The sequence below is a fragment of the Phocoena phocoena genome, chromosome 9 (assembly GCF_963924675.1).
Source record: "Phocoena phocoena chromosome 9, mPhoPho1.1, whole genome shotgun sequence".
Lineage (NCBI taxonomy): Eukaryota > Metazoa > Chordata > Mammalia > Artiodactyla > Phocoenidae > Phocoena > Phocoena phocoena.
Window position 1 is genome coordinate 78156955 of NC_089227.1, and position 25847 is coordinate 78182801.

At 40.6% G+C, this 25847-nt stretch overlaps 1 protein-coding gene across 13 annotated transcripts in view; it reads right to left on the bottom strand.

The window, feature by feature from the left end:
• The window catches only part of CADPS2 (calcium dependent secretion activator 2), a 492820-nt gene that overhangs the window by 322354 nt on the left and 144619 nt on the right, over positions 1-25847 (bottom strand). For all 13 annotated transcript variants that reach the window (XM_065883719.1, XM_065883723.1, XM_065883721.1 and 10 more), the window contains exon 3: positions 13609-13941. In XM_065883719.1, the coding sequence (XP_065739791.1) occupies positions 13609-13941 (333 nt within the window). The remainder of the gene's footprint in view (positions 1-13608; positions 13942-25847) is intronic.

The following is a 25847-nucleotide window of genomic DNA, read 5'->3' on the forward strand; positions in this document are numbered from 1 at the left end:
ACTTTGCAAACAGGAAATGACATCATTTAAACACATTTAACAAGAGAGGCCTTTCTACCACTTTGTAACAAACAACTGAAAACACTTTGCAAACAGGAAATGACATCATTTAAAAACATTTAACAAGAGAGGCCTTTCTACCAGTTTGTAACAAATAACTAGAATCATCACTGCCACCCATTACACAAGTAAAATCTTACTAAGACAATGATCAGTTGGCCCTGCTCTATCTAAGGTAATTAGGGAAAACGGAAAAAAGAAATTTTTTTTCTGGTCTTAAACAAAGAGGGTTCAGGATATTATGACCCCAATAATCATCTAAAAGTGTCAAATTCACAGGATACTCTTCGTAAGCATACAGTCCTTTTTCTTCAGCCCTTTCCAACTGCTTTTTTAAAAAAGTACTTCGTAAAAAGTTGTTCTGACCACCTACCAGAAGAAATCGGGATTTTATGGGAGATACATTTCTAAACGTCCGAAAGCAATAAACAATTAAGAACCAAGTCCGATACTGTGAGCCTGACACATAGTAAGGTATGGGCTCAATAATTTTTTTTTTTAATAAAATGATTTAATATACTAAATAGAAGGAATTTCTTGACTATATAATATTCTTCATATTAGCTGATTCCCTGAAGTTTTCCTATTAACACCACTTTCTTACTTTCTTGGTTCTTCTTCTTCTCTTTTTTTGGCGGTATGCGGGCCTCTCACTGTTGTGGCCTCTCCCGCTGCAGAGCACAGGCTCCAGACGCGCAGGCTCAGCAGCCATAGCTCATGGGCCCAGCCACTCCACGGCATGTGGGATCTTCCCAGACCAGGGCACGAACCTGTGTCCCCTGCATCAGCAGGCGGACTCTCAACCACTGCGCCACCAGGGAAGCCCTCTTGGTTCTTCTTTTAACCCACTCCAGTCAGGTTCACTCCCAACCACTCCAAAAACTCTTCCCTTGTCAAAGCCAACAGTGGCTTCCACTTCACAAATTCAAGGGTCACTTCGTTGTTGTGTGGCACAGGTAAACTCTCTCCTTGCAATGTATTCCCTTGGCTTTCCTGACACCACACTTTCTGGTTTCCTCCCTCCTCGCTGGCTCTTTTACCTTTGTGCAGCCTCTAAATCCTGGCATCCCCAGGCCTCTCTGTCGTTGGCCCTTTTTCTTCTTGAGCCCCAGACTCTCCCAGTATGATTTCATAATGTCTCATGACTTAAATTAAAACACTAACTTTATCAAAATGATTTCCAAATCTTTATCTCCAACTCTGACCTCTCACTGGAATTTCAGACTTGTATATTCAACTACCACCTGCCATCACATGGACGTCTAACATGTGACGTCTAACAGGTACACAACAGAACTTTTGATTCCCCCCCGCCCCCTGCCACATATGCCCCTGCCCCAAAATATTGCTCCATGGGAAGAGGGACCGCAATATATGGAGAGCCTTGATCAGTGGCTGACCAGAATAGGTGCTATATTGAAAGAACACCCTCATCAGAGATGCCCCATCAGACCACAATTTATAGAAATGCTGCATCAGATAAATGCTGGAAATGTAAATGGGAGACAGCCATCAAAGGATACTATCTTTTCTATAAAACGTGAGTGAGAGGAATAGGTGGATGTTATTCGTAGTTCTGGAGAATGGTATGTCTTAAACTACAGACTCCAGCTGATCCCTTTTTCTGCTTGAATTCCTGGGCTTTCATCATGTCCCTTTTAAGGCAAGTAGGTGGTCTAGCGTTCTGACTCACGCCAAAGCTCCCAAGCGCAGGAGCACAGAGGAATTCTGAAGCATAGTACAAGGCATGGATCCAAGAGGATGTGACGAGACACCCAGGTGAAATCCAGTTGTCTAGGAACTTCACAGGCAACACAGGAAAACAGGACCACAGCAGGGCAAGGAGCAGAGCCTCATGACTACGCAAAACATTAATATGCAGGTCCTGTTCCACTTTTCTTTTTTTCTTTTTTTTTTGGTACGCGGGCCTCTCACTGTCATGGCCTCTCCCATTGCGGAGCACAGGCTCCGGACGTGCAGGCTCAGCGGCCATGGCTCACGGGCCCAGTCACTCCGCGGCATGTGGGATCTTCCCGGACCGGGGCACGAACCCATGTCCCCTGCATCAGCAGGCGGACTCCCAACCACTGCGCCACCAGGGAAGCCCTCCACTTCTTTTTTAATAATGCTGCGCCATGCCCACAGGTGGGGTGAGGCAGGAGATGGGCCACATGCAATCCATTCTTTAGACTACAGAGAGGGATCTTTCCAGAACCCCAACTTGTTCCTGTCATTCCTTGCCTCACAGATGAACAGTGTTCCCTATCTTGTGATAGTTCCAAGCTCTTCCAGCTAGCATGTGAGGCCCCTTAACATTCAAGTCCTTTCCTAACTCTAGCTTCATCTGCTACTCCACCAAAACACACAATGAATCTCCCATAGACTCCAAGCCATTTCATTCTCCTCGTGCCTTCGTAAGTGTTGTTTTCCTCCAGTCTGCTGAATTTCTACACATCTTCCAAAATTCAGGAATTGTCCTTGTTAGAACCTTCATTAAAGTTCCAACAGAGGATTGAGTTTCCAGACTTCCAAATCATTTCTTCTTCTGGGCAGAGAGCTAGACTGTTTCCCAGCCTCCTCTATACTTAGATATGACCATGGCATGAAGACCTCAGATGAACTGTCAGACCAGGGGTCCTTAAGCCTCAGCATCACGTAGGAAGCTTTTAAAAAATAGACACTTAGGCCCCACATCCACAGACTGTTTCACTTAGTCTGAGGTGGGGGCCCAGGTACCCAGTGGTTTGTAAAGCTCCTCAGGTCATTCTAATATGGAGCCAGGGTGGAGCATTAAAGAAATCCACGCAAACTATCCAGTATCAAATTAAGAGACTGTCATCCACGTGTTCACATTATGCCCTATACACACCCGCAGAGACACACTGATTAATTATACCATTCATCACATTTTACTTACATATCTGTCTCCTGACCACATGCAAACACCTTGAGGGAAAGAATAAAATCCTGTCATTTTTGTATTTTCATTGTTTCCCCCAGTGACTGTTATTTTTAGAAGGTATTCAATAAGCATTTTTCAATGTATAAAATATATTTATCACATTTCATTTTAATTTTGACAGAATATTTTCATTAACAACCATGAAAAACCTAAGAACAATATTCATATTATTATAGTTGGAACAGTAGATTCAGATAATCTTTTATTCATTAATAGATGGAAACAGGTCATGAAGTGTATTGGCAAATACACTTTTCCCTTCTATTACTATTACAAAAATGCCTGACCTATGAAGATTTGTGTTCTCTTATCATTAAGACAAAAAAAAAAAAATGTGGACACGCTGGGATAAAACCCTAATTTCTATAGGCTAGATCTAAGTAAAGAAGAAAAGTCTAAAAATAAATGCATGGAATATCTGACTGTAGCCTATATTTTTATCTGATGAGATTTGGGAGAAAGCAGAAATAAGTTAAAACATCTTTAGGAGAAACCTTACTTCGAAATATTTTTATGTATTTCCTCTACACATAGGCCAAAGGTAAAAAAAAAAAAAATAATGCATAGTCAAATGAAGCAACACGGATAAAAGTTATAACTTGATTTAAGAATATAATACACTTATATTCACAATTATAAAAACAATTTTTATGGATTACAGACCTAAAGGTAAGGCTAGACACTATAAAACTCTTAGAGGAAAACACAGGGAGAACACTCTGTGACATAAATCACAGCAAGATCCTTTTTGACCCACCTTCTAGAGAAATGGAAATGGAAATAAAAACAAAAATAAACAAATGGGACCTAATGAAACTTAAAAGCTTTTGCACAGCATAAATAAGACGAAAAGACAACCCTCAGAATGGGAGAAAATATTTGCAAACGAAGCAACTGACAAAGGATTAATCTCCAAAATACACAAGCAGCTCATGCAGCCCAATATCAGAAAAACAAACAACCCAATCCAAAAATGGACAGAAGACATAAATAGACATTTCTCCAAAGAAGACATACAGATGGCCAACAAACACATGAAAGGATGCTCAACTTCACTAATCACTAGAGAAATGCAAATCAAAACTGCAATGAGGTATCACCTCACACCGGTCAGAATGGCCATCATCAAAAAATCTACAAACAATAAACGCTGGAGAGGGTGTGGAGAAACGGGAACCCTCATGCACTGTTGGTGGGAATGTAAACTGATACAGCCACTATAGAGAACAGTATGGAGGTTCCTCAAAAAACTAGAACTACCATACAACCCAGCAATCCCACTACTGGGCATATACCCTGAGAAAACCATAATTCAAAAAGAGTCATACCAGAATGTTCATTGCAGCACTATTTACAATAGCCAGGACATGGAAGCAACCTAAGTGTCCACCGACAGATGAATGGATAAAGAAGATGTGGCACATATATACAATGGAATACTCCTCAGTCATAAAAAGAAACAAAATTGAGTTATTTGTAGTGAGGTGGATGGACCTAGAGTCTGTCATACAGAGTGAAGTAAGTCAGAAAGAGAAAAACAAATACTGTATGCTAACACATACATATGGAATCTTAAAAAAATAAAAAATTTAAAAAAAAGGTTCTGAAGAACCTAGGGGCAGGACAGGAATAAAGACACAGATGTAGAGAATGGACTTGAGGACACAGTGAGGAGGAAGGGTAAGCTGGGACGCAGTGAGAGAGTAGCATTGACATATATACACTACCATATGTAAAATAGCTAGCTAGTGGGAAGCAGCCGCATAGCACAGGGAGATCAGCTCGGTGCTCTGTGACCGCCTAGAGGGGTAGGATAGGGAGGGTGGGAGGGAGATGCAAGAGGGAGGGGATATGGGGGTATATGTATATGTATAGCTGATTCACTTTGTTATACAGCAGAAGGTAACACAGCATTGTACAGCAATTATACTCCAATAAAGATATTTAAAAAATAAAAACCATTTTTAGAGAGGAAACTGATTCAATATTACTAATCAGATTCACATTTATTTAACTGAAATCAGATTCATCAATTATATATCATGATACATTTATTTTTTAAAAAGGAAGTGAATATTTATATAAATATTATAGCTAATTATCAACTCCAGAATTTCAAAAGTCAGGTATTATACGATCCAATCAGTCTTAAGGTCTTCAGTTGCTCCTTGCCGTTTCCTAAAATATAACAATTGCTATTTAATGACATTCACTTGAATATTTTCCTCAGACATTTTGAGATTAAAAATTACACACACAGGAAAGATATACCTTGCTAACAATCATTTTCTCAGCTTTATTTTCCTGATTTGCAAGTGATTTTTGTTATCAAATGTAATTGTCTCTGTAGAATGTGCTTTTATATTTCTGCCAAAGTAGACAAATTATGTTAAAATGTATTATCAATCACGATACTAGCTGAGAAAAAAGATGACGGCAGTGAAAGGCAGATACCAATTTCCTCTGAGCGATTCACACGTCTCTCCCTATTTTCCCTTTACACACCGTGAAAGGGGGTCTTCAGAACAGAACGCCTCACGGTTCCTGCACTTCCGGGGGAAGACTTCCACAGTGAGAGGGGCAGGAAGCACAGCAATTGCCTCTGTTGATTTTTTTTAAATTCCTAGACCTCAAGTGCTTAATCTCCAAAGCTTGAGATTTCTAGGGGAAGGGAATCATAAACCTGAACACTATACTTTTTAACCATTCATAAATATTCCTGATTATTCCTTACAAACACACAACCAGTTCTGTAATATTACTTAACACAGTTCTTACAGTCTTCAGAATATAAGGAATTTGGTGAGGGCAGGTGGGAGCGCTATTTAGAGAGGAAGGTTCCAGGTAACCTTGCTTTGACTCTTGGGTAAACATGGGTGAAACTTTCTTCAGTTAATGGAAGGAGATTATGAAAGATTAATGAAGATTGCTTTCGGCAGAAAAGATCAGGATCTAGATGGCTGTAAAATTCAGTTAATTAATCCTCTGAAAAGGTAAAAGGAGGAGAATGACAGTGTATATGGCACTATGTATTCCACTACTCAGACTCTGGTCACTTAGGATTGTGTGTCTCTGCAATCTACAAGAGCCACACCCACACGTGCTAATGTCACCTCAAACCACAGCACACTTTGTCGTATTTTAAAATAATCTTTAAAAGACGTTTCATTTCTGTTCAAGGAAAGCTGATTCATTACTGGTACCACTTAAGTAACAATATTTTAACTCAAAAATATGTGAAATCAAAATTATTCTTAAGACTATAAAACACATAGCTTTAATGTCAACTAACTTCATTTCTCTAAAAGTATGACTGTATTTATTTGAAATTCACAGCATTTCCTTCAAGTTATTCTGAAATTAAAGTCTTTACTGACAGACTGGGCTTCTTTCACCCCGTTAACATCCTGATTCAAGTAAATGATGGCTAACAATTTCAGATTCTGGTATTGTTATGTTACTCATTGTAGAATGTACAGTTTGCTCTCTTTTCATCATCTTCTTTTCTTAGTGTTTTGTTCTATGAATGTGTACCAATGCAAACACAATATTCTCAAAGCAAAGAATCCAAAATCTGACAGGCAGTTTCAGTAGCACAAGAACTAATCCATGACATATGTGGGTTGTTCTTATGTTTTTCTGATAACATGTAAATAATTTTTCTTTCAATTATCCCTGGTTTCATAACTTAATTGTTACACATGCTATCTTCTAAATTAGTGCTTTTAAGAGTTTCCTAGAGGAAACTCTTCAATGCCTTAATTTTGAAATTAATAAGTTCTTGGCTCTGACCGGAAGCAATATCAACACCTATGCTTCTTCAGAAGACAGCTTCCTGTTTTTCCATTATGGATGCTAAACCTACAGCTCTGGGACAAGGGCTACAAAACCACGTGAGGCTTCTGTCAGCTTCAGGTGGCAGCCCTGGCACTGATCCCTCCTCATTCACGTCCTTTCCTTTCTGAGTCCCCAAGAGCTGTCTGGCCGTTGCCAACCTGCACATCTCAGCAGAGCAGGTTCCTATCCTGAGCTTCGGATCCTGAAGCAACAAAACATCTTTGAGATTTCCTAGGAGAACACTGTTGGCAAGAACAAGGGACCAGACAGGGTAAATAAATACAGAAGCAAGAATTTTACAGTTAGCAAGAGCCTCAAAGCCTTTCCTGAGACACAGGGAAAGTGGAGTAAATTCCACCAACGTGTACCTGGAGCCAGGCACCGCAGCTTGGCTAGCTTTAGACCAAGCTGCTTCCCCGAGCCCTGCTCTACTAATTCCTCTCCTCACACCATTCCTTCCCTATAAAGGGCAGGCTATCTTCTGTGATTTTTATAGCCTTTTCTTTTTTAAACTCTGTTGAAAGACAACAAAAGAACAAACAAGATAGACAGGTCCTTGAGGGGAAAAGAGGAACCTCAGCTGTTTTTCTCAACAATCCATTTTCTTAATTTCTGTAAAATGATTCTTATTCCAAAGGAAAGCTCTTCCCTTATGAGTATTTCTGTAATTTCTTTAATTAAAAAATCTTTAAGCTTTTCTTTCAAATCTCAGAGCTGAAGAGAACTCTAGTTTCAGCTCAGACATGTAAAGAGCTTAGGAGAAGTCATGCCTCCTGTCTTTACAATAAACAGCTGGACAAGCTGAAAATCAATGACTTTTCTTCCCTTATCAGAGAACTGAGCTTTCAGGGCAAACCACTAACCCAATATCTGGAGACACAGGAAAAACAGAGAGATACTACATTTAAAGCAGAAGTCAGTGGGTACCAGAAATATAGAACCACTTATTTGACTAGTAATTCGGACAAACTACTGGAAGCTGAGTGCAGAGAGTGAGAAACTCCTGGGGTTGTAATCATAAAGGGGCTTCTGCACTTTCCTGGGCTTTCTTCCAGTGACCCCACCAAGTTCTCATGGTAAGGATCCAAGAAGGTTCCCCTTGGGAATCTGGCAGGAAGAGGGGGAGAAGAGCCACTGTTATACCGCCCAGATTCTTTTCCCTAACAAAGGGGAAAGGACTTTGTTAAAAGAAAACGCTGAAAACTTATTCTAGCTGGAGGAGGAGAAGGCTGCCCTCTGCAGTCCTTTGCGGCCTTTCTGTCTTGTCTATTTGAAAAAAAAAATAATAACAAAAAACCCAGCATGAACAGGAGACAAGACTTCAAGGAAACAAATGGGGGATGCTTTAGCCAGGGAAGGAAATAAGGGGTGTGGGTGGGGAGGAAAACAATACTCGGGGACAAAGGTTAGAAACACTTGTGCAAGGCTTCCCTGGTGGCGCAGTGGTTCAGAGTCCGCCTGCCGATGCAGGGGACACGGGTTCGTGCCCCGGTCCAGGAAGATCCCACATGCCGCAGAGCGGCTGGGCCCGTGAGCCGTGGCCGTTGAGCCTGCGCTCCGCAATGGGAGAAGCCACAACAGTGAGAGGCCCGCGTACTGCAAAAAAAAAAAAAAAAAAACAACAAGAAACACTTGTGCAAGTTACAGCCCAGCACCCTACCACAACACCAGCATTGGTCCAGAAGAACAGCTGATCACAGTTAAAGAGCCGCAGATACAGACTCTCTGAAGAGGAATACTTAGGGAAGCCCAGAGTCAAGACAGGAGAAAAAGACAAGGACACTAGAAGAATGTGAAGCTTCTTGCGCCTGTGGCTACAACAAACATTAAACACAGCCAACCTCCCAGTCAGATTAACATAAATCCTCACACTAAAGGCGAATATACCACAGTTTCTCTTACCTGATACAACATGCCTGGCTCTCAACAAAAAGTCACAAAGCATGCCAAAAGGCAAAAAAAGAAAAAGGAACACAGTCTGTGGAGACAAATCATGCATCCAAACCAGATTAAGTTGTCACATGGATGTAGTTATCTAACAAGGAATTTAAGTAACCGTTAATAATATATTAAGGGCTGTAATGGAAAAAGTTGAAAACAGGCAAGAACAGATGGATAATATAAGCAGGGAGGTGGAAACGCTAAGAAAGAATCAAAGGAAATGCTAGAAATCAAAAACACTAACAGACGGGAACAATGCCTTCCACGGGCTTATCAGCAGACTTGCTGATTCTGAGCAAAGAATCAGGACACTTGAAGGTCAGCCGAAACTTCCCTCTCTGAAATGCAAAGAGAAAGAGAACTAAAAAGCAAACAAAAAAAATAAAAAGAACATCCCGGAACTGTGATGAGTAACATAAGTAGACATAACAAATATAACTAAAATACTGGCAGGAGAAGGTGAGAATAGGATATAAGGAACGTTTGAATTAATAATGGCTGAGAATTTTCCAAATGTAATGACACACACCAACCCCTAAATTCAGGAGGCTCAGAAAATACCGAGCAGGAGAAATATCAAAAAACTCATACCCAGGCATATCATATTTGAACTGCAGAAAACTAAGCCAAGGAGAAATTATTAAAGGAAGCCAGATGACAAAAAAACAAACAAAACACCTTACAGAGAATCGAGGATAAGAGCTTGATCGGACTACTCATCAGAAGCCACACAAGCAAGAAAAGGGAGTGAAATCTTTAGAATATGTTAAAAGAGAAAAAAAGCTAACTCTACATCTAATGAAATTATCCTTTAAAGATAAAGACTTTATCAGATATACAATAACTGGGGGAGTTCATTATCAGTAGTCCTGCCTTTCAAAAAACGTTCAAAGAAGTTTTTCAGATAAGGAAAATGATGTAGGTCAGAAATGTGGATCTACATGAAGAAAGAAAAGTGTCAGAGAAGGAATAAATGAAGGTGAAATTATATATATATATATACATATACACACACACACACATATATATCTTTTACTTTTCTTATTAATTTATCTAAAAATTATCTGTTTAAAGCAAGAGTAGTAACGATATGTTTGGTGAACACAGCATATTATAAGTGAAAAGAGCATAAATAAGTGAAATAAGTGAAACAGAGCATATTATAAGTGAAATGAATGACAGAAATTTCACAAGGGATGGGAGGGAGGAATTGAGAATTCTCTATTATGGGAGAGCTGTACGACACTTGAAGCCTTATAGTGTTATTTGAAGGTAAGCTTAGATTATTTTAAAATACATATTGTAAGCCCTAGGGCAACTACTAAACACACTTTTTAAAAAAGATAAGTAGTGCATCAAAAGAGAATATAAAATGGAATCATATAAATGTTCAATTAAAATTAAAGAAGGCAGAAAAAGGAGGGGAGACAAAGAACAAATGCAAAGAAGAGTCAACACTTAAAAAGACTGCAGAATGTGATCCAACTACATCACTTTATATACAAATGGTCTAAACACACCCATTAAAAGACAGAAATTGTCAGACTGGATTAAAAACAAAAACCAGAGGTAATATGCAGCTGTCTACAAGAAACCCACTTTAAACAAAGAATCAGACAGGTTAAAAAGAAACAGATGGAGAAAGATACACCCTGGTAACCATAATCAAAAGAAAGCTGAAGTAGCCATATTAGACTAATTAGTCTATTAGCCATATTAGAGGGACTTTATATGAGGGGTTAATTTCACAAAAAGACATGACAATGCTAAATGCTAAATGTGTATGAACCTAACAAAGCATCAAGATACATGAGGCAAATACTGATAGAACTGAAGGTAAAAATAAATCCATTATTACAGATAGAGATTTGAACTAGAGGTATTGGGTTGGCCAAAAGGTTCTTTCGGTTTTTAAGTAAAAATAAAAGATATGTTTTTCATTTTCACCAAGAACTTTATTGAACAACATATTCACTGTTTTTGTTCCACTACCTTCTGCCATTTTTCAGGCAACTTCATAATTCTATCTTCCCAAAACCTTTTATCTTTTTGAGCAAAGAACTGTACCAGATGCCTTTTCCAGTCTTCCAGGGAATCGAAATTTTTTCCATTAAGAGAATCCCGTAAAGACCGAAATAAATGGAACTCCAAAGGCACAATGTCTGGTGAATACGGCGGATGAATCAGAACATCCCAGCCAAGGGACTTCCCTGGTGGTCCAGTGGTTAAAGACTCCACCTTCCAGTGCAGAGGGTGTGGGTTCGATTCCTGGGCGGGGAGCTAAGATCTCACATGCCTTGAAGCCAAAAAAACAAAACAGAAAATAGAAGTAATATTGTAACAAATTCAATAAAGACTTTAAAAATGGTCCAGATCAAAAAAAAAAAATCTGAAAAAAAAAAAAAAAAGAACTTCCCAGCCAAGCTGTAACAGTTTCTGCCTGGTCGTCAAAGAAACATGCAGTCTTGCATTATCCTGATGGAAGATTATGTGTTTTCTGTTGACTAATGCCGGATGCTTTTCGTCAAGTGCCACTTTCAGTTGGTCTAACTGGGAGCAGTACTTGTTGGGAATTAATCGTTTGGTTTTCTGGAAGGAGCTCATAATAGAGAACTCCCTTCCAATCCCACCATATACACAACATCACCTTCTTTGGATGAAGACCGGCCTTTGGTGTGGTTGGTGGTGGCTCACTTCGCTTGCCCCACGACCTCTTCCATTCCACATTGTTGTACAGTATCCACTTTTCATCACCCATCACAATTTGTTTTAAAAACAAAAAGTTTTTGTTACGTTTAAGTAGAGATTCGCATGCGGGAATATGGTCAAGAAGGTTTCTTTCGCTTATGTGGAACCCAAACATCAAAGCGATGAACATAACCAAGCAGGTGTAAATGACTTTCAATGCTTGATTTGGATATTTTGAGAATGTCGGCTATCTCCGCGTGGTATAACATTGTTCTCAATTAATGCCTTGATTTGATCGCTATCAACTCCAACTGATCTACCCGACTGTGGAGCAACGTCCAGTGAGAAATCTCCAGCACGAAACTTTTGAAACGTTCTATCAGTCACAGCACCTTCTCCATATGCTGCACAAATCTTTTTTTGCATTTTAGTTGCTTTTTTACCTTTCTTGAAATAATAAAGCATAATATGCCGAAAACGTGTTTTTCTTCCATCTTCGATATTAAAATGGCTACACAAAAATTCACCAATTTTGATACTTTTTTTAAAATGCATGCTGCTATGACAGCTGTCATAATACAATCTAACAAAACTGTTTGGAATGAAGTTAAAGACAACTAAGCACTACTAGAGCCATCTGACAGAAAACATCGAATGAACCTTTTGGCCAACCCAATATGTTCCAAATCACAGAGGACAGAAACCAGGAGGTCAAAACCCTTGCTGTAGAAGTGATCTTTAAAAGTAAACAAAAGATTAATTTTAGTACATCTTGAGTAAATAAACATAAACTCGTAGGTCCACAGGAATTTATGTTATGACCCTGTAACATTCAGGATAAATTCTACTGCATTTGTAATAACTTATTTTAGAGGTCTACCTGCTCTATTAAGACTTCAGCACATAGAGAACAAATATTTTATTTAGTTAAGGTTGGTTTCCCCAACACCTAGCAAAGTTTTTGGCTTGAATACTCGGTAAACATTTACTCAATGTCTGAATCTGAATTTTACTAATAAATTTTGTTCATCAATATTTAACTATACAAGTGAGCTACTGCTCCATTAAAAACAGAAAGTCCCAGTTGTGTTTCTTTTACAATGCAAGATTTCGGCTGTACAGTCATCCTCCAATACTATCAAAACCACCACCTGGTTTAATAATGCAGTAAAATCAATTATAGTGAAAGCATGAATTGTTCACAGGGTTAAGGTTCCACATTGCTTTTCCATTAATTAACTCTGCTAATTTATTCATTGGAAATGATTCACAAATTAGTAATGCAAAGTAAATGATACACATAGAATACAGAGATTGAGAAGTAGATTTGCAAGAAGATTTAAAATAAATGTAAACATATGTACATTATAGAAGTGTGACTCTTAATGAACACAGGAATTTTAAAATGCCAGAATTTTGGCAATTTAAATTGTATATTAGGGCACAGTTAAATAATTTATAGCTCTAAAATAAGCAAACAAAATACAACTAAGGGAGGAATACATTTAGACAAATCATAGGATCTAAAGATGAAAGATGTAGAACAAACATGATATTTTATTTAGTTTTTCATATGTATGATTAAAATAACAACTGAAGAGAAAATATATTATTTACTCTGTCACCTCTAAATTATGTAGTTTAGCAATCTTCTTGAATTCATTTCTATCTGGCTGGGTTAAAGAAAAAATTTTTGAAATTTCAGTCACTTCCATAAAACTCTGAAGATGAGTATCATACCTTTATGAAAAATTATTCTGCAGTGAGGAATACCTGTTTATTATAAAGTGCCAAGCTTCTTCAGACAACAGACGATTTTCACTTTACTACTCAAGGCATGCCCCATACACATATACATACCCAATAGGTATAAATCTGATGTCCTAAAATAGGGCACATGGAACAATTACTTACTGAATAAAATGCACAGATATTCTTCTCCTATCAAATAATTCTTTCAAAGCTTCTTCCAAATGTCATTATTTGACATATTAAAATTCAATTTCACTCACCTTTTCAAACAAAGTGATTAGAGAAAGTAAAGTACATCTTCATAGGCTTGTAAAGACTTAGTGTTCATTCTGTGAGTCAGGGGAATAGGAAATATCATGATCACTTACCTGACATGCATTATAAAGAAGTTGGTGTTCTAGTTTTTTAATTCCCAAAATCTGCTGAAACATTTCATAGAGTTGTTCCTTGCTCAGAATAAGTTCAGAAACAGCGCTCAGGGCCATTCTGTTTTGCTGTTTACACAAGTCCTCTTCACCCCTGTAAATGGCATCATATTTGGCTATCCAGGAGCTCAGCACTGTCTCTTTGCTCAAGCCATCAATTTCTGGCAAACTCCGCACACGTTTTTCTATGTTTTTCTTGAACACCTCTCTGAAGTCATTAGCAGAACATCCTCCGCTCTGAACCATTCTGGCCACTCGATCACTCTTCAGAAAAACCTGAAAACAAAACAACAAAAGAAAACAAAAACCCACTTACAATTAGGCGTGGACACTAACACCAACTGCTTTTAGCAATCCAAGAGTTATGACACCAAACATTCACAACGGTTCAAATGTTTCATAATATGCACTAACTAATGACAAAATGGAGGCTCCAAATCATCTCTCTTAAAATTTTGAAATGTTTAGGAGAGAAAATAATGAGTCTTGAGGAACTTGTATGACCCAACCTTGACCTACACGCTCCCCACCTGAAGGTCACGGGGATCTCTACAACTGAAACCCTTAAGAGTCGACTGAAAAGGTAATTGGAGATATGAACCCAACTTCCCTATGTGTACTTGGGAGCTCTGGTTAGTTCTTCAGCAAGGGGAAGGTCCCTTATTGTCTGAAAATCTGAAGGCCAATAGTGTGGTAAGTCTAGTATCCAAGTCAATACCCTCCGGGTATAACTGTTAATCAAAACTACTCCACAGCTGGAGGGTACACCTGTCCCCACCCCTGACTTCACTACCTCCCCAACTTCTCACACACTTCTCGTAGCTGGGAAAAATCGATGATGAAAAAGCAAACTCTAAAACTTTTAGCTGTCCGCTAATATCAAGTAAGAAATAAAGCACAAACAATGACAACCAGGGAGAGAGACAGTTTTGAAATGGGTAGGAAGAGGTGGGTAATAAGTAATAAGGTCATACTGTGCAAGGGACATCAGACTTGGCCTCGAATCTCTCCTTTCTTCTAAGTCACAGACAAGTATTGGCCAAGATTCATGAAACATCGATTCTGTCATCAATATTCCTAAGAAGCCTCTAGGGGTCATATGAGACTGATTTTATTCCTGTTTTCTTCCTATAATAACAAAAACTCCTTCCAAAGAAACCGTAGGACTATTTAATGCAGCCCCCATGAGTTATATCCGTTGTTAAGGCTTATGGAACAAAAATTCATGTCAGTCTTTTCCCTAAGAACTGACTCATGATACTGAGGTACTCCCAAATTATGACCCCACTACTTGCTCTAATGCTACTATCATGTCCGTCTGCACGTGGGCAAACAGCACGTGTGGTCTGTGCAAAGCAGCTTCATTTGTCCCAGCGACTGGCATCTCAGCTACCAGGTCCCAAACCTTCTCCCCACTTAATTTCTCCTCTTTTCAGACCATGCATACAAAATATTGTTTCCTATCTTTGCTCAATGGCCAGAGGGGATTCCTGACTCTTGAATATTTTGGTTAACTAATGTACTGAATTAGGAGTGGTGAATTTTACACTAGGCAAACATGCGTGACACATAGACCCAGCACTTCCTCTCTTTTTACTAGCTGTGGCTCAATTACAGTCAAAAAGACTCTTATTTTTTATGTTTCTAAGCCAAAACTAATTCTTAAGCCCCAAGTATAAGAATAGTGTCTTTAATTTATTTAGATGAAGGAAAATAAAATTTAGATATTTAATATTTTATCTAAAAATGCCATTTAACTACCTCTAAACACATAGGGGTCTCTCCATCTTCTTTCTCATCCTCATCTAATTGCACTACTCTCGTTGGGCACTAGGCTTCAAGATAAATGTTATACGGACATAATTTTTCTAATTTCTGTTACAGCTGTATCTTGTTAAATGGGAACGTACGGAGGCTCAGGAGTCAGAGGGGGCGGACTGCGCCAGTCGTCAGTCCACTGCTTTCCAGGGCTGTCTTCCTGTGGCCTTGCCACTGGTACAGTTTTAGAGGGTGCTGGAGGGACACTGGAGGAGGAAGGGCCCTGGTTCCCGGTTCTCTTCTTATACCTGGAGGCACGTGGCACCCACCCCCGGGGCAGCGTCTCTGCAGACCCCAAGGATGGCTTCGCAGGGCGCGCCTACACTGGCAGATTCCCGGGCAGTTCTGCAGTGCAGCACTGCAGAAGGCAGGCTCCCGTGAATCCTGCCGGTGCGGCACTGCAGTGAACTTGTCTGCCATCTGGCAGGATACGCCACATCTTCTCCGGTGAGGTCTGGATCCCACGCTTTTCAGATTTGCTCCTTCCTTGGGTGCTCTGCTCCCTGTATCTGCTACTCCTATATTCTTTAGTTGCCCATCGTAGCCAACCCCTCATTTGTTTATAATAAATTTTCCCTGATCGATTATCGTGTGGTTTCTGTCTCCAGATTGCACCGTGATACAGAAATACTGAAATGCTGCATGGGACACTATATCTAAGAGAAAATATTTGAAACTGAAACAACTTTTAAAAATTTGGTAATTGTATAAAGCTGGAAAGGCAAGATGTTTTTAAAGCACAACATAAATGCCTTACAACTGGCTTCAGAAAACCTTTTAATTGCTTGATATCTAATACTCTAAGTTAGGAGGCATTTCATTTTTTTCAACCTCTTCTGTCAGTGCTAAATTCTACCAAGTAACCAAACAGTGTTTTTGAAGCAAGGGCGCTGATGAACTTAGGTTTTTGGAGTCTTAATTTCCTCTGTAAAACCATACCTAAAGCCATACTAACTCAGTCCAATTGCATGTTATTTAATCAACATTCACTAAGTGGTAACAACATGTCAGGCATTCTGCTAAGTGTTGGGGACATAAAGACAAATGAGCCAAAGACCCTGCCCTCAAACAGCTCACACCACCTGAGAGAGACAGGATACACAATAAAACAGAGGGTGGGAGCAATCATAGAGACCTATGCAAAGGTGGGGGGAAAGAAAAGGAAGTTACTAACTCTGTTATCTGGCGGGCAAGGTTAGGGAGGACAGGGGAACAGGACAAAGAACCCATGATTTGAATGACCTGTGGGGTGAGTAAGGGGAAAAGGGAGAAGAAAATACGTTTCAGGAAAATAAAAGAGGTAAAAAGCAAGAAGCATAAAACCGCATGACCTTTTGAAGGAAACATAAGAATTTTTATACTTCAAGAGCATCAAATATAAGGGTGAATGGAACACAAGCTGTGCCAATCAACAGAGACCAGGTGGCCAAATGCAGTGTGTGCCAAGCAAGGAATCTGAGCTCTGCCGGTGGGTCAGGAGTCGATGATGGCTAGGTAACCTCGGTGCTGAAATACTAAGAAGCATGATTTAGACAAGTAACTGGTGGCGGCGTCAAGGGTAGATGACGATTGACCAGAACAGAGATTGGGATCAGCTATCTGGAGACCAGGTGAAAAGCAGTAAGGGCCTCATCTAGGGCAATTCATGGGCTAAAGAGAGAGAGGCAGAGGAGAGACAGCTGGGCGACAATCAACATATCCTGCTGAGTTACAGGATGTGTAAAGGCAGGGAAAATATGATTCACAGTTTTTACTGGGGTGTCTGGATTCCACTAGCTAAAAATAATTAAAGAACACAGGTGGAATGACGTGCGTGCGCGCGCGTGCGTGTGTGTGTTGCTTGTAAATGGTGGTGGGTATATGGGGGGCATGGTCCTGGATTACTGGTTTAGTTTTGGTAGAGGTCAGCTTTGAAGACCAAGTATAGTAAAAACAGAGTGAGGAACAAAACTCCATGAAATACCTATATTTACAAAGCTGGCAGAAGAACTGGATCCAGGGCAGGCTGGTAGCGTCAGAAGCAGAAGGAAAAATATGACACATTAGCAATCAAGAGGGGAGAGACAGTCCTGAGAGAAAGAGAATCAAGTACCACAAGGGAAATCAGCAGAAATTTGATTGTCTCTACCACCATCTGGTCACCTTTGGCAGAGAAGATAGTAGAGTGGTAAAGAGTAGGAACTGATCTGCGGAAGGAGAAAAGGACAAGTTGTAATAAAGTTAAGACGGCAAATATTGGGTTAGCCAAAAAGTTCGTTCGGGTTTTTCCATAAGACGTTGCATAAGATGTTCCGTAACGTCTTATGGAAAAACCCAAATAAACGGCCAACCCAATATGAACTGTTCTAGAAAGCTTGGATGAAAAGGGAAATGAGAGGAAGGCAAAAAGCTGAACTGGGAAACGACATGTAGGCAACGAGGGAGGCAAGTCAGGAAAGAGAGGCAGCTTATGGTACGGATTACAGAAAATAGTGATGGTACGTCACTTCTGAGATTAGTCTGTGGAAGCCTGCAGTGCACTCTCCCATCACATGCCCGGGGGGTGCAAGCTGCTGTGACGCGAGGTACTGAAGCCCTCGTCTAACAGCCCTCAATGAACTGAGGTCAGCCCAGAAACACGGGGAGTGGACTGGAAAGCAAATTCATGACTGACTGAGCCACGAGTGTGATCTCAGCAGACAGCTTGATTGCAACTTCACGAGAGACCCGGAGCAGAAACATCCAGCCAAGCCTCTCTCAGATTCCTAATCCTGAGAAATGCATGTGAGATAACATGCATTTACTGTTTCAAACTGCTATGTTTTGGGATAAATTGTTACACAGCGATAGATAATACATGGTTTACACTGTATTCTATCATTCATGTCATATATCCACATGGTTTACGTTCTTACTTCACATGGGTGTCAGTACCAGCCCCACCCCTTCCCCCTATTCATCATCACACCCCTTTTTTTTTTTTTTTTTTTTTTTTGCAGTACGCGGGCCTCTCACTGTTGTGGCCTCTCCCGTTGCGGAGCACAGGCTCCGGACATGCAGGCTCAGCAGCCATGGCTCACGGGCGTGGCCGCTCCGCGGCATGTGGGATCTTCCTGGACCAGAGCACGAACCCGTGTCCCCTGCATCACCAGGCGGACTCCCAACCACTGCGCCACCAGTGAAGCCCCATCACACCCTTTTATCTTGCTGTTTTTCTTTTTAGCACACAGCACTACCAGATATGTATTTACTGTAGGTCTGTCTCCCCAAAATACAAGAGCCACCAGAGCAGTGACTTTGTCTTGTTTTCTAGTGAACCCAGTGCCTAACACAGTGCCTGTCTATAGTAAGGGATCAATAAAGGTTTGTTGAAAAAAGTGATGACTATCTATAGACACTGAATCCTCTCAGGCTAAAGAAGAGAATTTAGACAGGCACCTGGATCACAGGCTTCCTAAAATATGGATGCCCATGGGAGAGGAACCAGGAGATGGATAAACACCGAAAAACTGGAAGTGTAATAAGTGGTAACAGTGAACAGGAATGCACTCCAGAAGGCAAAAGAGATTTCGCCTGAGGGAGGAAGAGCAATAATCTGAAAGCAGGAATGAGGAACAGCCCTCCTGGCCCTAGATGTGGAGGAGAAAGGAAGGGCTACCATCATCAGAAGGCTGTTCCTCCCTGTGTCCTCGCTAAGGTTCCATCCCAACCATCGTTAGGTCTGAGGGGCTCCACTTTGCACGTGTTCCCAATCCTAACACCATCACAAAGGGTGATCCACCAACCCCTCCTAATCTCACTTCAGCTTCAGACTTGCATCTCCAATACCACCCATCAGCTCTGACACGTCCCACTGACACCCTAAACTTAACAAATTTCAAACGGGATTCATGACTCCTCCCATTATTTGCTCGACCTCCTGCTTACCTGCTTCAATGAGTATCAATACCTATTTCCCTCCTGGAGAGACCTGGAAACCATTCTCAACTCCACCATCTCCTCCATGTTTATTTCCCAACATACAACTTGTCCCTAGACCTTGCTGGTCCTGCTCACCCTGGAATTCCTCTGAAATCCTTCCACACTTCTTCACACCCCACAGAAGCTGTTCCTGCCCCTCACTGTGACTCAGCTGGCTAAGAACAACAGCCTCTTAAGTGGTCTTCCTGCCTTAGAAATTTCCCTGATAGCCACTCTACTCTCATCTTCCCCAACTTATCCTCTTCACTAGTATCAATCTTTGTTTTTTTTTAAACCTGGCCGTTTAAATTCTTCTCCAGCTTAAAAATTCTTTGCTGACTTTCCACCAAAAGTCATCAGCAAGGCCTCTGAGGCCCTACACTTCAACTGGCTCTAAACTACCTATCACTCTGGCTTCATCACAAATCTCTCTCTCTCAATCTCCATGCCCCGCCCTCCACCATCCTTCTTTCAAAAACTTCACACTGTCCATCTCACCACCACCAACTTACCTCCTAGCAACTATTCAGATCCCTGCTCAGTTGACCCTCAGTGATTCCCCGAATCACCTTGAATCGGCCATATCCTATGTTGTCTGTATGCAATCCTAGCACCCTTTCTTTTTCCTTTAAAGTCACTTTGTAACTGTAATACTTAACTGCAAATTCTATTACCATCTTACTTTTTACTCACTAGACAGTAAGCTCCATGAAGCCAAAGACTGTTTCATTCACCACTGTATCTCCCCCTCCATGCAACTGCATAATTTAAACAATTAACCAGTATGGTTTACTGAGTTTCAGTTACTTGCTTACAGAAGAAAATATAGGACATGAACCTTGCCCATATGAACGGGAGAGGGAAAAGATATCTCAGAGGGAAGGAGGCACGATGAGTGATGCCACAGAGAACTAGTTTTGTGAGAAAAATAAGATGTTTATTATCTAAAAACGTAATACTGTCTAATTCTCCATCTGTGCTGTTCTTGCAGAGATGACAGTTTTTAATTTTTCAGATGTTATCAGTTATGAAACTGTAACCATGATGGATTTAGTCTCATTAGATACCAACTGTCTTAACCCTGTGTCCTTTCATAAGAACAGCTAGCAAGTTAAAGGCGGGTAAAGTGTGACCACGTGCAAAGGCTAGTCCTAGATGCCGCTCTCCAAGCCGAGCGTGCACATACGCCAGCTTTCTGCTCTAGGCCCCAGGATCCTCAGTGAACTTCTGTCCGGAGAACACATAACAGGGGGCCATCCTGGTGCAGAAGCGGCCACGGGAACTTAGCATATCAACACACCCACCAATGAGCAGATATTCTGTCTCCCTAGAGCTCTTCATATATTATCTCCTTTCATCCTCATCATCACCCTGTCCCTTTCTCCATTATCATTCTCTTTTACAGATGAAGTGGTCAGGCTGAGAAGTGACTAGCCCAAGATCACAAAGTTATTGGGAGAACAGAGACTGAATCCCAGAAGCAGCATTTCTTTATTCTCCTTACGCACTCTTCCACCCCACCATACCCCACTCCTACCAAGGGTTCACCCCTGCACACCATGTATTTTGCTGGGTGCTGGCCAACACATGTGGAATTACCCATCAGTGACCTCCCTGTGAAAAGGCCACTGAATATACAACCAACTGAACACACACCTGGCGTGGCAGGGTGAGGGTGGGGAGTTACCATCCGGACATCAGAAAAATAATACACCACACATGCTACCTTTCTCCACATTTTACTGGGTTTTAACTTGTACGTGGGCCCTCTGAGAACCACCAACTGCCACCCTTCCCATTCACCTGCTCAGCTTAGAGACCAAAGAAGTTACTGAAGAGCTTAAAGTCATGGTGAACTAATAACACAATTGAAATGTGGTGACTGCAACAAGCAGCTGTGTCTGCAAAGGGTGAGTCTGCTCAGCTGTCCAAATAAAACCTCAAATACACTTTTCTACAACAGTACTCATTGTTCACATATTGCTTTTGATCTGAAACATGCATTGCTTCTTTGACTCAAAAGGATTGTATACGATGAGAAAAACATTATCTGCTTGCCAAATCACTGTGGTCATCTATGACATGGTTCCTGGGAAGGCCGCCAAGGTGTGTTCAGATAGGAAAACGCCGAGAAAGTACAAGAGCCCCACTTCAAAGAGACGCCTTTTTCTCCTGAATAATGACAAATAAAATACTGTCTAATGATTCGAATAATCTATGCGGCCCATGGAGAAACAGTTTCTTAAACTGTTTTTCAGGTGCCATCAATTCATGATCGATTTTTTTGTAAGAATGAATTTGATTTTACTAGATATCAAATAATTCCCAGTTTTCCGACATAAATACCAGTATTTCCTATTGTTCACTTCGCAGGCCTAAAGCCAGTCAATGGCTTATATTCCCTGTTGGCACCCTGTTGTGCCGGTCTCTTCACCCACCCAAGTCCCCCTCAACCTACCTTTCCAGCCTTCTCTTCCACTGCTCCTGAGAACATATTTTCTCTTCCAATAAAGGGAACCGCTTGTTTAGCCTTTGACATTCTCTACAAGCTTCCTCCTCCTTACTGTACCTCATCCACTTGTTCCATAAATATTTAGCAAAACATATTCCCTGCTGGGCAATGTGCTCAGTGCTGGGGATTTACTGGTGAGCAAAATGACATGGGTTTGCTGCCTTCACAGAACTTAAGAGTGGAAGAAACAAACTACACGAACTAAAATGACTGCAGCTTGATGTATACTACTGAGCATTTCTGGCACCGTAAGAGTCTGTAGCAAGACTTTGCATCTATCTGAGGAGGTCAATGGAGGTATGAAGACCAAGAGGAATCAGTTGGAAAACGAGGGGAGACCAAGGGACCATGGGCTAGGGTGGGACACGGCTGGTCTCGGCGGGCTTCAGTGAAGGGAATGAGGCTATAGTGGTGTGAGAAGAGATTGGAGAGAAGGGACAGGCTTTATAAGCCTTGGAAAGGTATCTGGTCTTTATCCCCAGAGCAGGGAATGCCACCCAAATATTTGTCAGAGAGTCACATGATAAAGACTGCATTTTGAAAACAGCTAAAATTTACTCTAGGGGCTTTATATATATTAACCCTCAAACACATAAGGTAGGTGTTAGTATCTGTTTTAAAGGTAAGACACAGAAGCACAGAGAGGTAAAGACACTTGTCTGAGGTCACACAGCCAGATTGTATAGGAGTGAAAATCTAAGCCCAGACCATGCAATCAAGTGTGGTGACTGATCAACTTATGGCTCATTAAACTGAGTGGGATAGAGCAAGGAGCCGGCAGAATGAAGAGAACGAGGAGGCCGAATGCACTCCTGTTATCCTCTGCTCCTTTGTGACACCTTCCCCAGCTTATGCCAGGTCTTCATCCTGTGCCTTCTTAGCACTTCCCATCCTCTCTGAAGGTATGAAATATACCTGTCCTCAAGCAAGCAAATTCTGTACAGCATCACTGTATCTCTCCCCTGCTTAGACTATGAACTGCATTAGAACTGCACCTTTAAAGCTTCTGCAGGGTCTGGTATCATTGGATATTCAAATTTTACAGAAAATAATGAGGTTCTTACAGTCGTAATGGATTTTGGAAAGTTATTAAATCCGAAAGGGGGGGGGAGAGTTTTGACCAGTGTGGGATGAGGTTTTCACTGATTCAATGTAAAGAAATGAACATAAAGATTACAAAATAATTCTAATAAAGCTAAATTTCCTCCATATTTTAACAGTAGAAATCGTATGTACAAGTCACTTCTAAGTAATACAATGTTATTAACAATAGACTGTGGGTTAGTTTTTTTGTTGTAGTGGTTAACGATCTTTCTCGGCAAAAAACTAAGAGGCTATATTTGACATTGGTGTTTTTTTTTTTAAATCCATGAATTCCCAAGGTTTATAAACCAGATTTAACCACTCCCATTCCCTTGTCAAATGTTAAGAAATCATACCTTAAAACTGATAGCAATCTTTAAAAAAAAACATATGATATGTGTTTAGACCTTTGTGATATGTCTAGACCTTTATGTGTAAACTAGGAAGCAGGTGCTCACAAAAGACCCTGCCTTATAACTTATCTAAATCCCTTATATCAACTCTAAAGCCCTTAAAGCAAACCTAAACCCCCTAAACTACCAAAGGCTTCTCGCATTATCTGCGGGTAGGAATTGAGGCGAGTTTACATCCAAATGAACATAAATGTGATTTGAGAAGTATAAAACCATTGTTTTGGGAAAAAAAATACACATGCTCTTCCCATCATCAATATTACAAGGTTTTTATAAAGCTTTTTTCTTCTAATATTAGCTAATAGCAGACCCTTTAGTCTTCCTTTATAGATATCTTCCAACTCAATCTCCCTAAGCCGATGGCAAATTCTCCTTAACCCTGTAACTACAGAGCCAGAAACTGAAGGATTTACCAAACCACTCACTCCGAGCACAAATCTAAACAGAGAAGCACGATCACTGAGCACTAGCTGGGCTTCCAATCTGCACAGACTGAAAGTCTTAACGGGAAAAAAAGATCATGTTCACAGTGGAAAAGGGAGCATGATGAATGTAAATTTGTGAAGTCAATTTCTATATGCATACATAAAGTGAAAGAAGGCATCACCCCCTCCTAATCAATCCCCTCACCCTTCCCCTATTTCATTCGATGTTTCATGGTATTATAGAAAATTTTAGAAAACTCTGCAAGTTCCTGGGTTGGGCTGCCTTGTTCTGCCTATTCTATGAAGAGGTTTTTTGTTTGTTTGGGGGGGCGCAGTTTGCCCTCATTATGATACAGAAAGTAAATTTTTTAAATGTATATTACATTTACAGTCTTATACTATCTAATGTTCAGTAAATCCCTAAAATCATTTATCTTTATTGTATGGAAGAAAATGTGCTGTTTCCACCTTTACAATATTCCAACCCCGGCTGTGTAATGCTGTTCACCTCACCCTGCACTGCTCCTCTCGACGAGGAAAGAATGTACCAAAACCTGGAAGGAAATCAGACCTGAGCGTTCAAGGTGTGACACAAGCTGAGAGACTCAACTGTTCTCGGTCAGTTTTGCCACTGGTGGAATAGGAATTATATCCCTTTTCTCCAACAGTTTTTTTGAGTATTATATGAAATAATACAGTAAAATAAGCTTTTAATCAGTTATGCGAAGTGTGATCCGTGGACCAATGCCACGGATTGTAACCTGTCCCCTGACAAGTACAGAGTATGTCTGTAGAAACTTGCAGTGATGTGACATTGCCATGACACCCCAATACATGATTTTGTACCAGTATTTTGTTATGAAAATGTCCAAACATACAGAAAAGCTGAAAAAAGTTGGTAGTGGTTTGAAAATCATGACTTAACTGATCCTATTCCTTTATCAAATGTGAAGAAATCATCAAGTTAAAACCCACAGCAAACAATCTCTTCTGTTCCGACATTTACCTTCAACCTAGATTCCACAAATAACATTTTACTCAAGTTTTTCTTTCACATAACTATCCGTCCCCTCCATCAGTCCAAATTATTTTCACTATACATTTCAGAATTAGCGAAATGCATGATCTTGTGTTTTTACAAAATAATCCACAATGGATTGAAAATAATACAGGTCCATGGCTGCAGATACATCATCTTAAACTTTTTTTTTTTGAGAAGATGGATGATGTCCTAATGTTGACACAGAAATTGGGAGCAGATATTTCTAAAAATCAAATTATATTTTCCACAACACTATCAGCATACCAGAGAATGAGCTACTGTCCTTTCAGATGGAAGGTTTGTAAAACATGAATCTTGAGGATTGCGAGTGGTTTGCTCCTGATAAGCCAAGAGCCTACAAGCAAAGTTCCAAAATGAAAAAAGAATTTCTGGAAAGTAAATCAATCTTAAAAGCAAACATTCTGTTAAGTCAGAGAAAAATAAACCCCAAACCTTTTGAACTACATTTCCCTGGCTTATGATGACTCTCACTAAATATCTGTTGAACGATACCTTGTAGTTATGTGTGTTTCCACCAGATGGCAACTATGGGTGGAGTAACAATGATTTTAATCTCCACGTGGGATTCTCAGGATTGTGCAAGACTTCAAAGGTATAAATCCAGTCACCCTTCCCAAGCCTGAATTCCCTCACCACCGCCGCCGCCACTACCATCAAAATGACGTCCAAACCACCGAACTCCTCTAGGGAAGAGAAACTCTTGGCACTCGGAGGCAATGGCCTATGGGCAGGACCCACTACCTGAAAGGTCTTTGTTTCCAGGGGGCAACACTCTCCCTGTAGCTGTCACTCTCTTACCTACTTGTAACCCCTGCAAGAGAAGAGACAATCTAAATTCTCCCCAGGCCATTCTTCAGGTGTTCAAGTCAGCTAACACTGTCTTCAACCTTCCAGGTTAAACACTCCTCAGATGACAGGGCGCCCTCACC